Source organism: Balearica regulorum, chromosome Z (assembly GCF_011004875.1).
Source record: "Balearica regulorum gibbericeps isolate bBalReg1 chromosome Z, bBalReg1.pri, whole genome shotgun sequence".
NCBI lineage: Eukaryota > Metazoa > Chordata > Aves > Gruiformes > Gruidae > Balearica > Balearica regulorum.
In genome coordinates, this window is record NC_046220.1 from 49,225,655 (window position 1) to 49,238,329 (window position 12,675).

The following is a 12,675-nucleotide window of genomic DNA, read 5'->3' on the forward strand; positions in this document are numbered from 1 at the left end:
TCTTTCAAATAATGTATGAAGTTAGAAATAACAGCAGTGAAATAGAGCTCTATGTGGAATTTTCATGTACTTACCCAGGGGAAAAAAAGGAAGCTAGGTTTTAATTTTTTTGTGAAACAGTGCCTCTGTTAAGATCTTTAATGACAGAGAAGAGAATTGGTGCTGATGATGTCCTTCATCGCGGGCTGGACACCCTGGGTTTGCAACATGTTGTAGTCTTAGAATCTTTACATTTTGCTTGATATTTTACAGCATTGTTTCTACATTTGGTTTACTTTTAGTCCAGGTGTGAATGCTGCTCTTAAACACCTGCCAGCTACTCTTGTGGGATTGTTTGCCCTTAGTACTCCTGCATCAAGGAAGTAATTCAGGAATCTCAAATAGGTGGGTGTTAGCTGGTCATGTACAGTCTGAGGTGTTTCCTTCCAGATACCTGCTCAGAGAGAAATAGTGGGCTAAGATGATCAGTCCTCCTCAGAGAAATGGTAGTAGGCACAAGTACACTCTGTGGCCATCAGCATCTGCTGTGGTATGGCACCATTCAGCTGCTATACTAAACCTATTTTTATTAGCTGTTTCTATGAAGGGAAAAATGCTTTGACTTCGCTCACAAAAGCTTAGGTGCGTATTAAGCTGCTCTGTGTGTGGTGAGATGAACCATTGTTGGAGAGGAAGCAGGAAGATTGACAGGTAGTGTTTCCGTTGTGGCAGCAAGCTCAGATGTTAAACTGAGATACTTTTGTTACCGCGATGTGTTAGGAAATCATTGGCTTACAGAAACGTTAAGGATATAGAAAGGAAAAGGTGGAGAGAAACTATGTAGATATGGTTACATGTCCAGGTTGCAAATTTAATCTTGTAAAAGTCAGGAACTTTTGCATTCTTGAGGCAAAGCATTGGGTATTGAGTTGTTTTTTTCTTTCAGTTTTAGTCAATGTCATATTCTGACCACATAAATAACATCATACATTATTAGGCCACTAGTTCAGGCTTCATTATTTTACTTTATTCACAAGTGTTGGCTACATCCATTTCAGTGGAGACTAGTCATGTAGATTAACTCATTTACATACACGTATTTTTGGATCAGGGCCTTATTTTCTGTATTTCAACCCTAGAAAATTCTGTTCACCTGCTGTCCTGCAGAAAGTGAGGAATTTAAGTGGGTATGTGCAGTGCCAATATTTTCATTATATTCTTTCTTTTGTGGCAAAAAAAGGCTTTGTGCCTTGTCCAATAAAGTCATGATAGTTTCATGAGGCTGAGAAATTCTGATTGCAGTCAGAATGCTAAAGATAGGATATTTTATTTTAATCGTGATCAGATGAGATCTTACTACGGATTTCATTGCTTTATCTACTTATATTATGTTGTGATCTAGAGAAATGGCTCCATATAATTAAAATCCAACACCTGTTAGTTATCAGCTGAAATAGTTTTAACTATGTCTCCAATAGTTATATCTATCCAAGGGTTTTATGCCCTTTTATTTTTTATGTGGAACCATTAAATTTACAGTTGTTTTCTTTGGCAAAAATGGATTGTTTTACTCATGTACTTTTGAAGGTTTGCTGCCAAACTCCCCATGAAATTCATTAGATATTTTTTATAACGCTTCCTATTCAGAAACTTGTAATCTAGTGATGACTGATGTGAATTCTCCAGGACATGCCATAAATGCACAATTTAATTTATCATTTCAAAGACTGAGCAATCCCCCAGAGTTTAAATTTTATCAGAGTAGGATAAAGGCTGCGTGAACTCACTGCTGCTGTGAGTGTATCGTGTGTCACGCCTGTGTAGAATTAACAACAATTAATTAATTCACGACTGCTGAGGAGGGACTGCTGCTGAGCTCTCCATGCTGTGGAGCCCTGGGGTTGTGCTGCCTGCTGGCACTTGATGCTGCACTGCGGGGAGGGTGCTGGGGAGTCCTTTTGGCATGGGCAAGGGATGCTCCTGAACATCATGTGCCTGCCCCAAACTCGAGGGTGAAAGTACCTGTGCATCACTGTTCTAATATTGACACGTGCTGTGTGCCTGTAACCCTGGTACAGGGAATAAACGAAAGCAGATGTAATCCAGCAGTGCTCGTTCTCTGTGTGGTTGCCTGTTCCCTCACAACAACAGTGTCCACTCCTTCACTGCAAAATCAAGGCATGCCAGGCAGCAGTTGCGGTTTAGGGAAAGCCTCATGCCTGCAACTAATTCTAACAATAATTTGAGTGTTTGCTGAAGGTGGTCCTACACCACCACACCGGCAATAGAAAAACTGTCATTCACTTTAAGAAATGTTGGTGTGAATTTGGTTTAACTCACTCTGTCATCATTCAGTAGTGCTGCCTTACCCAGCTTAGTCAATACCTTAGAACAGCTGATGTTTTTGTTAGAAAAAAGATGTTGCAAAATTTATTTTCTTAACGCTTTTTCCTACAGACAAACAAAAAACTTTGAGTAAAACATTCAGCTGTGTTGATAGTAATTCCTATAAAACCTAACATTTTCTATTAAAAGCCTCTAAGCAGGCTTTCATCTTCCCTTAAAAATAGAAATTCTTATCTGCCCAACTGAAGTGTGTGGTTTTGTGCTTCCTCTGTCCTTAAGTACATTAGTGGGGTTTCTAATGCTCCTCTCCGAGCAGCAATCTCATGACATGCATTCCCATTTGGGGCTGAAAAACAGCAGGTGCATATAGCTTTGGTGATCAGACTTCTTTGTCATAAGACTGTGAGGCTATGAAGGGAACAAGAAATTTGCTAATTAATGCTGACTTTATGCCATTAAAAATGATAGTCCCAGCACATACATGTAGCACAGCAAGACAGGGCGGCCTGATTCTAGGACAGGTATGTAGGGTGTTTCAAATTATCTTGAGACATGTTACCTATTCTTGTCATGGATGTCTGAGCCTCCATAAAGGAATTACTTACTATGTACTAACCATGCTGCAAACCACCTGGTGAAAGTAAAGGAAATTACGTTCTGTGTTGTAGGAATTAATGTTTCAGACAGCAGAGTTAGACGATAAGGATAAACGGAACTATTTGTACTTGTCTGAATCTGTTTAAAATATGCACAAAACTTGTATTATCACCTCAGAGTGACGTAAGAGGAGAATGTTTAGAGGTAACTGATAACATACACCCCATTACCAGGAGAGCTGTGTTTTGTAGCTCAGGTTAACAGGCGGCTCTGCTGATGCCTGAGCACCCCAAGGAAAGATTACTCATGTATCTGGGGATAATGGGTACCAGCAGCAGCAGTAGCTCAATCAGTGGCCTCAACATTGATTACCCCAATCAGAAAATCATGGCAAAGTTTATGGCCTTTAACATCATCGTTGGTGAGCAGTTGTGATTAAGGACAGAAGTAAATCAAATAACTTCACTGCTTTGTATGAGGTCATTTAATACCTAAATAGTGGGAGGAGATTACATATGAGTCCAACCTATGTGTTTTTAGTGATTCAAATTATCAACTGCAAAAAGTATTATGGTTTAAACCATTACAAGAAAAGAGTAGGTATAGGCTGTGATAATTTTAATTTCTTTCATTGTATGAATAATCTTTTTCCATTGCTTGTGCTGCTTTAATGCAGTTTAGTTAATACACTGTAACTTTTCTATGGGTGAAAAGGCCATGGTTTCAAGACAGTGCTTATTGCATTGCATCTTCCACAAAGAGAGTAAAATATCATGAGTGGGCAGGAATATCAAACAAAGAGCCATGGTCTGAATATTCAGGACAACGGTGGTTCAGTTGCAAAGTTTCTCAGATTCAAGGCAGGCAAAGGCAGGCTCAAGGCAAAAGGAAAAAGCCACTTTTGGTGTCCTTGGTGACCTAAATTTGCTTTTGATGGAGGACCATTAGGAGTAGGTCCTTTTTGATCCTTTGAAAACTCAAGATTGATCAGGGTTGTAGTATATGAGATCTTTATTTAGCCAATATTTTTAATAGTAACAATAGTATAATAATAATAATCCAGTTTTTTTAATAACTTCATTTACCTGCATCAATTACAAATATGTTACACTACATTATGACAGTTTGAGTGAAATGTAGTTTAAACATAAAGTATATAAAATTCTTTCTACAAATATAAAGCTGAGATCACACTAGTAAAACCCTATTTTAAGTCTCCAAAGCAGGGACAAGGAGCTTTATATAAGTATTGTGTTTTGTAGTAATCAGTAAAAGTACATGTGTAGGCAAAGTTACAGCACACAGATGTGTGAGCTGTAAATGGTAAAATACCAGTAAGATGACAGCAATCTTTTCTGTGGTTTTTTCCTCAGAGAATCAGCATTGTATGGTTCTGTGTGTATATAATATGCATGATCTTTTGTGAAAACTACAAGGCAAATACATGACAATATTAGCATAGAACAAGTGCTTAGGAACGATACCGACAGATGCCTCAGAAATATCTATAGATAAAAATGTGTGTACAGCATACTGTTGCCAGCCATGACATGTGAAAATCATTGACTGATCTACAGTATCACAAGATTGGCTAAAAATTATGAAACTTTGAAAAATAGTTTGAGGGGCTTTGTGTTGGTTTAGGCACTCGCAGAGTACAACATAGCTTTTTGTATTTCTCTCTGTGCAGCTTTTCACAGAAATGAAAGCTGAGATTTTCACATAATCATTTAAATCCCAGGAGTTAAGTTTGAGAAAAAAGTAAATACAGTGAAGCTTGCTGTAAAACTGACAAGGCCAACAAAGATGGCATGGAAGAGCTGCACTAGATCTCTCTATAGTCCATGGTGAAATTTTGGACAAATGTTTGGTTTTTTTTCTGGGACATGGGTTCAGGAACCAGCAGTCTGCAGTTGCAAAGATGGTGCATAGGGACTTTGTGGCAGCACTTCAGAAAAAAAGATGTCATTTTTCATATGTTTAGGTCTGTATTTACTTGAAGTTTATGACATTGACAAGATTTCTGCATAGTAAAGGTTTAGTGTAGGGTCATGCTGGGAGCACTGTACAGAGTTTGAGCTACATAGTAAGAAAGAGGATCTGTGGTGAATTTGCAAAGTCCATGAGTACCTTCTTAGACGACCAGGTCTCTAATGGTGTGGAAACGTACTGTAGTGCAGAATAACATCCATAAAAGAAGTTTTACATGTAGTGAGATCATTCTCCAGCTGCTTCTTTGTTAATACGAGTGCATGAATTTCTAGCATCAGGACGTCAGATCTGGGAGAATTACCTTATCACTGCACCAAAATTGACAGCAAACTGTTCAGTTTCCCAAACAGTGAAGTGGGACTGCATCAACATCTGCCCTTGCACCATTGCTATTATTCCCATATCAGCCAAAAATGTAGATTAATTGAATGAAACTCCCATATTAGCTTTAATGTCTAGGCTGAGTTTTCTAGTTTGTATCTAGTACTAAAATCAAGGGTTAGACTTTCTAAAACACTTTCTCTCCTTTGATGGCTTATGAGAGCTTTATGTGTAGAATGTGTGAAGGTTCTGAAAGGGAAAGTTTAAAAATTGTAAAGTCAAACTGCCAGAAAATCAATATCTGAGTATTGCTTGCCAGCTTAATTTGACCTTCCCACACTTACCAGAGTAAAGACAGTCACCATTCTCTCATCACAGGGCTTTCATGCCACTGATCTTACAGGATAAGCAATATTCTTCAAAAAAATGTTTTATTTAGGATATCTTCATCTTCCATCAGTGAGCCCCATTTTTCTGGTTTTTTTTTTTTTTTCCCCCCCAGGTAATTCAGACTTGGAATAGAATCATAGAATGGTTTGGGCTGGAAGGGACCTCAAAGATCATCTAGTTCCAACCTCCACTGTCATGGGCAGGGACATCCTCCATTAGACCACATTGCCCAAAGCCCCATCCAACCTGGCCTTGAATGGTTCCAGGGAGGGGGCATCCACAGCTTCTCTGGGCAACCTGTGCCAGTGTCTCACCACCCTCACAGTGAAGAATTTCTTTCTAACATCTAATCTAAATCGACCCTCCTTCAGCTTAAACCCATTAGCCCTTGTCCTATCACTACACTCCCTGATAAACAGTCCCTCACCAGCTTTCCTGTGTAGGCCCCTTCAGGTACTGGAAGGCCACAATTAGATCTCCCCGGAGCCACCTTTTCTCCAGGCTGAACCATCCCAACTCTCTCAGCCTGTCCTCTTAGCAGAGGTGCTCCATCCCTCTGATCAGCTTTGTGGCCCTCCTCTGGACTCTCTCCAACAGCTCCATGTCTTTCCTGTACTGGGGCCCCCAGAGCTGGATGCAGTACTCCAGGTGGGGTCTCACAAGAGCGGAGTAGAGGGGCAGGATCACCTCCCCCAAACTGCTGGTCATGCTGTTTTTGATGCAGCCCAGGACACGATTGGCCTTCTGGGCTGCAGGCGCACGCTGCTGACTCGTGTTGAGCTTTTCATCAATCAATACCCCCAAGTCCTTCTCCTCAGGGCTGCTTTCAATCCATTCCTTGCCCAGCCTGTAGGTGTGCTTGGGATTGCGCCGACCCACGTGCAGGACCTTGCACTTGACCTTGTTGAACTTCATGCGGTTTGCACTGGCCCACCTTTCCAGCCTGTCAGGATCCCTCTGGATGGCATCCCTTCCCTTCAGGATGTCGACCACACCACACAGCTTGGTGTTGTTGGCAAACGTGCTGAGGGTGCACTTGATCCCACTGTCCATGTCGCCGACAAAGATGTTGAACAGTGCTGATCCCGGTACCGACCCCTGAGGAACGCCAGTGGTGGTCTTTGAGTGTGACCATCCAGCCAATTCCTTATCCATCAAGCGGTCCATCCGTGAATCCATGTCTCTCCAATTTAGAGACAAAGATGTCATGTGGGACAGTGTCAAATGCTTTGCACAAGTCCAGGTAGATGATGTCTAGAACATAGAGCTGTTAACTTCCCATGTTGTGCTGCTCATACTTTATTAATTCTGCACAAATGTTGATGTCTTTTCACACATTTCTGGGGAAATGTGGTCCAGATAACACAGTTTTTAGTGCCAATCTTGAAAACCCTAAGACTTCGCATAACCTTGTATTTGCCATCACTGCCTGCATTTTCAGAACAGAGTTTTCTTCCTTCTTGGTTGGGGTTATCTGACAAGAATTTCCATCAGTTTGCACTCTGCCTCTTTCAGTTTGTTAAGGACCATGTTCATACTCACATGATCATAGACATTTTTAGTTTATTTTACCTTTAGTTTACTCATTATCTTGTAGGCATGAAATCCATGGAAAGTATAGTATTCAGCTGCTCTAGATGAGAACCATAACCTTCTCTCCGATTTACTGTGTGTCTTAATGCACTTACCAGTAAGATTTCTTCAGGAAAAATATCCCTACAGGCAATGCCTTCACTAATGCGTCATCTTTCAACTGTATTGTGCAGTGTACCACAAAATAATTTTCTTATCCACGTGTTAGCTCAGTCTCCTGTGCATGAGTTTTCTCTAAGTCTTACACTAGCTTGAGTATTTCTGAGTTTTTATGTTATCAATGTCTCAAGTTTATTTTTTATTTATAAAGCTAAGACAAAATGTGTACATAAATATAGAAGGAAAATTATTTTCTCTCAAAAGTAGATACATATTTCAGTAGAAGGATCTCTAAAGAAACGCAAATCCTGCTTCATCCAGTGCAGTTGCTCAGGTGAAACAGTTGCAATGTTTGGCTTAAGTTCTTTCCTGGATAGTAATTGTTAAATGAAGGATTTATGACCTCTGATGGTCACCCGGTCCAGCTCCCGTGCTCAACCAGGGCCCCTTAGAGCTGGTTGCCTAGGACCGTGTCTAGATGATTTTTAATACCTCTAAGGAGGAAGACTCCACAAACTCCTTGGGCAACCTGTGCCCGTGCTTGGTCACCCTCACAGTACAAAAGTGTCTCCTGATGTTCAGAGAAAACCGTCTGTGTTTCATTTGGTGCCCATTGCCTCTTGGCCTGTCACTGGGCACCAGTGAAAAGAGCCTGGCTCCTCCCCCTCTGCACCCTCCCTTCAGATATCTATTTTTATACATCCATGAGGACCCCCAGGTCCTTTTCTGCCAAGCTTCTTCCAGCTGGGTGGCACCCGGAATATGTTGGTGCATGGGGCTGTTCTTCCCCAGGTACAGGACTTAAAACTTCTTGTGAACTTCATGAGGTTCCTGTTGGCCCATTTCGCCAGCCTGTCAAGGTTTCTCTCGGTGGCAGAACTTGGTGGATAGACTTTTCGGTGTGTATGGCACAGGGAAACATAAATCTTTAGAGTATTGTGCATAAAAATAGGAAATATGTAGACTGGCTGATATGAAATGGGTTATTACTGCACCACTTAAATTTTATTTGAGGAAACAATATGTAAGCTTCCTTTAAAAACAGTTCGGGGAAGGCAAGAGAAGCCATTGTCACCCACATACAGATGGTTTTGATTTTTTAATGTAAATGAGGAGCTTGAAATGATGGGGTTTACTTTTAGAAGAAGTTACATGAATCCAGACAACCATGAAATATTACAGAAACAGCTGTATTATACCCCATATCATAAACAGGTGAGTTTGCCTGAAAATTGCTTGCAGCTCAAGAGTAAGTTGTACTACTTGTAAAAACAGACAAGTTTGGAAATTACAGAAGCCAAGTGATTTAGAGCTGGTGAAAAATGTACCTTTTCAGGGAAAACTTGATTCAAAGAAAAGTCCTTTTTCTTGCTGAAGAGTTTCAAAGCACAGAATCCCTCAACCAGGCCTAATAAAGAAGCCAGTGTCTCCTGTGCATCAGTCTGAGAGCACTAACACAAAATAGACTGTCTAAGAATGCAATAAATCATACCGGGTTAGTGCGCTAATGAACAGTTTGGGCCCAAACTCTCATTAGCTTGTCTGCAGGAAGAGAAAACTAGTAAAACACGAAGAGGACATATAAGAGAAGCTCTTTGCTGGTACTGTATTAATCTTTTATTGTTGAAGGACACCCTTTAGCTAATTTCAGACCCATTAAAAAAAAATTAAATCTGTTTGGTGATTAGTAACCAGTGGAAAAGAGCAGAAAGCCCAAGTGAATAAAGCCATAAATACCTAAGTTCTTGAGGTAACAGCCTGTAAAACTGTCAAAAAGCATTGCTTAAGCGACAAAAGATAGCCTCTGGTAACTAGAAGCATCAGTGCTGTCGGCACTAATCCATATTCATATATGTAAGGCATATTTTTAGTTTCTTCTAAAAAGGCAAGTCTTTTCTGTTAATAGTGTTCATTCTTATGTTAAAAGCAGCTGTTTCCTCTGGGTGTGCTCTCACACCAGATTTCTCAAAGTCAAAAAAGCTAGGTTTAATTTCCTATACTTAACAATGTTAACATTTATTCTAATCTGTATTTCTTGGAATAAATTTTCAGACAGGGCCATTTAAGGAAATAATGTAAATTGTTTCAAGAGGCATTAAGAACCCTTTTTAAAAGAGTATGGATGATCATTTGTGTTTCACTGGGACTTATATGGTTTGGCTTCTCAAAGTGATCTTGTTAAAGCAGAGCGAAATTTTTACCAGGAAGGTATTATAACAACTTTGTATGTATTTATATCCTTTCCTTCTTGTGACCCTAGCTCAATTAGTTAACTCTGGGAGAAAATTTTGACACAGAGGAATTTCACTGGTGTTTGCATGCCTTATAATGTGAACAAGACCAGGCCTTTTCCCTTTTTTTCATTTCCAGTAAACTCGTTCAAAAAGAAAGCAGAGACATTTTAATAGCGACAGATATCTCCACACCTGTGTGAATTTTTTTTCCCGTACAATTTTAGCACTTCTTCAAGTATTTTAACCTGGATATGATAGTCTTTTAGTGTTTGTTACTTTTTTAAAGGAATGGATTTTATGTAAGTTAAAGTTCATGTTGACATTAATAAAGAAAAAATACAGTAAATGGAAATCTGCAGAAACCCAGAAACCAGTTGTCAGCTAGTAATTTTGCTGCAAAAATCAGAAAGTGACAGATAAACCAGATGTTTAAGAGTAACCTGAAGCTGGAAGACTGAAATTAGTTTCCAGAATGGTGATGTCTTTAAAGTTTGCATTGACTCTTGTTATTCATCAGTACAGTCTGTTTCATGTTATCATAATTATTTTACTGCTAAAACTCTTGCATGGTTTTGCAGAAGTTCAGGCAGTAAAAAAAAAGTTTTTTTCCAGAATTACTTGATTTTTGGAGCAGTGTCAAGTGATGCTGCGATGTCTTCCAAAAATGTCTGATGCTGACCATGTAAGAATCTCTATCAGTACTTAGAAATGGATTGTGTTGTTGGTTGGGTTTTGTTTCACAGTGTTGATTCACCTGTATACAAGCTGTCTATACCCATACAGTCAGGTCCAGAGTTTATAGTTTGACTGTGTGCCTGTGAGAACTGGAGCTGGTGTTGATTTGAGGAGAGCAGATGTTAATGGTGTTTTTCTCAAGCATTCTGTTGCCCAAATAGGCATCTCTCATTGTGAGAAAAGGCAGTAAAAGGCTGTAAATCTGCCTGCTCATTATGAAAGGCAACAATAGATTGATTTATGGAGAAAAAGCAACTGTTAGGCTTAGGTAGCCTGTGTGCGTGAAAATTGAGTTTTACAGTGACTGGATATTACTGCTGTTATTTTTGAGAAAAATTTAGTTTTGACTTAATCATGAGGGATATTTTGCGGACAAGGAGAGTCTCAAAACTTTCGTTGGCCTGGATAACACAGTTGTATAAAATCTAAAGTGTAAGCAGGTTTTCTTTTCAATAGTAGATTTTTAGATCTTTAGTTCTTCACCTGATTCTCACTATTCCTTCTGTATGGATACTTCTTTCTTTTTTTATGTTCTCTGTTAGCATCTCCTGTGCACACATACCAGATTTGTTCTTTGTCTCACGTACGCAGGTGAGTCCACAAGAACATATCAACACCCACTCATTTCAAGCCACTGAGCCTAAGAAGCATCAAAAAAGTATAAGGAGACATGCAACATAGCAGCAGGAAGCAAGACATCTCAGCTCAACCTTCATAAACCATAACCACTACGTGAAAAAATATACAGAATTTTTAGTTGAAGTAATAGGCCTTTCTCAGTAATTTTATAGAATTTTAGAGAGAAATTGATACATTTTAAACAATAGTGGGAAAACAATGTATAGAACTGTATTTCTTAAATAATGTAAACTGATTTTAATAACTCTGTTTTAAAAATCTAGTTCTCTTTCGTAATCTGTGGATTCAAGATAATTTCCCTGTGTAACACCGCAATCTTTCTAGTTCAATCACTATTACAATCTGTAAGGTCTTAATACATACAGAAAGTGTTGGGATGAGAAGAAATCCATTAAAAGCAGAAATGTTTATGTTGATTCCTCATCTTAAGACTTATTTTCTGAGGAAGAAGAGAAAAAACTGCCTGAGGTTTTCTGGCACTTAGTGCTCAGGTGGTCTTCTGGTTTTTGATTCTACTACATTATTACTGATTTGGAAAATGTTGCAACTACAGTATGATAAGGACACAGGACCCTTAGGTGTATTATAAACTCATTTAGGCTCTCATGTTGTATAGCCTTTCAAAGAAGGTGTTGGGAACTTCTTGTTAGGATATCGGCTTTAGTAAAGAACTAGACATGTGGCTTTAGTAAAGAGCTAGCCATGATGTAGTAGTGTGTCCATATGTTGAGTGCATAGCGATTTCCACAATATTTGCCTCACTGACACCTGAAATAAAGATCTTTGAGTATTAGTTTCTTCCAAAGTTATTTTTTCTTAACAGCATGCCTTAGACAGTAACAAACAGTAAGAGTTTTAGGCAAAAATGTTTCTTACAATGTTATTTATTTTCCTTTTTTTTTTTTCCTTTTAAGTCTGAACAGCCCAGTCCTACCAGTTCCAGCTCCAGTTCCAGTTCCAGTTTTACACCATCTCAAAACACCAGACAACAAGGTACCAACAAAGGAAAAGAAATTGAAAGGAATGTGTGAAATGAAGGGGCCAATAAAAACAGAACTGGTGGCATCTCATTACCACTTTTCTGCTGCCTTTCACAGCCTGAACTGACTGCAGTTTAGCTTTTTCCTTGTGTTGTTGTCAGATGTGGCTGTAAGGGCAAAATAAAAGTGGAGAAAATGTGTATCTGAGAAAAGGGTGTGAAGGGTATTTGTTTTGAAGCACTAAATACATGCCAGTCACTGAACAGATGCTAAACTCAAAAGAGCTGCTGTTTTGGAGGTGGTCCTTTTGCAGGGTTAGGTAGCATGGCACCTGGCTCCACCTGAAGCCCTGCTCAGGAAAGTGTGGCTTCCCCTAGGAAGCCCAAGGATGTGTGTATGTGGAGCCTCTCAAACAGCTGTGATCTTCCCATACTATTGGGAAGTTTTAAAAGCATACAGTATTTACTTGAGACACATGTCATGGCAAGATGATGGCTAGATTTTAAGTTGACTTTAAGTTTGCATTTTGGTTTCCTGGCTAATAATTGCAGTTTACTTGGAACTCAGCAAAGAAATGTGTTTTTCTTCCCAGAGAACTTGCCAAGGCAGGTTTTCTGTAAATAAGTTGAGATTCATTCTACATGATCTATTAAACTTAGTTCCTGCTTGGCCTTTTTCCCTGGGTTTATCAGATTGTACAACTGATACATTCTTAATCAACTTTTGTTTTGTTCTTTGGATCAGGAGCATTAAAAAAGCAGCTTTTGACT

At 39.3% G+C, this 12,675-nt stretch overlaps 1 protein-coding gene across 2 annotated transcripts in view; it reads left to right on the forward strand.

The window, feature by feature from the left end:
* MLLT3 (MLLT3 super elongation complex subunit) overlaps nt 1-12,675 on the forward strand; it is a 155,019-nt gene that overhangs the window by 121,913 nt on the left and 20,431 nt on the right. For both annotated transcript variants that reach the window (XM_075739244.1, XM_075739245.1), the window contains one exon: nt 11,840-11,918. In XM_075739244.1, coding sequence (XP_075595359.1) covers nt 11,840-11,918 — 79 coding nt within the window. The remainder of the gene's footprint in view (nt 1-11,839; nt 11,919-12,675) is intronic.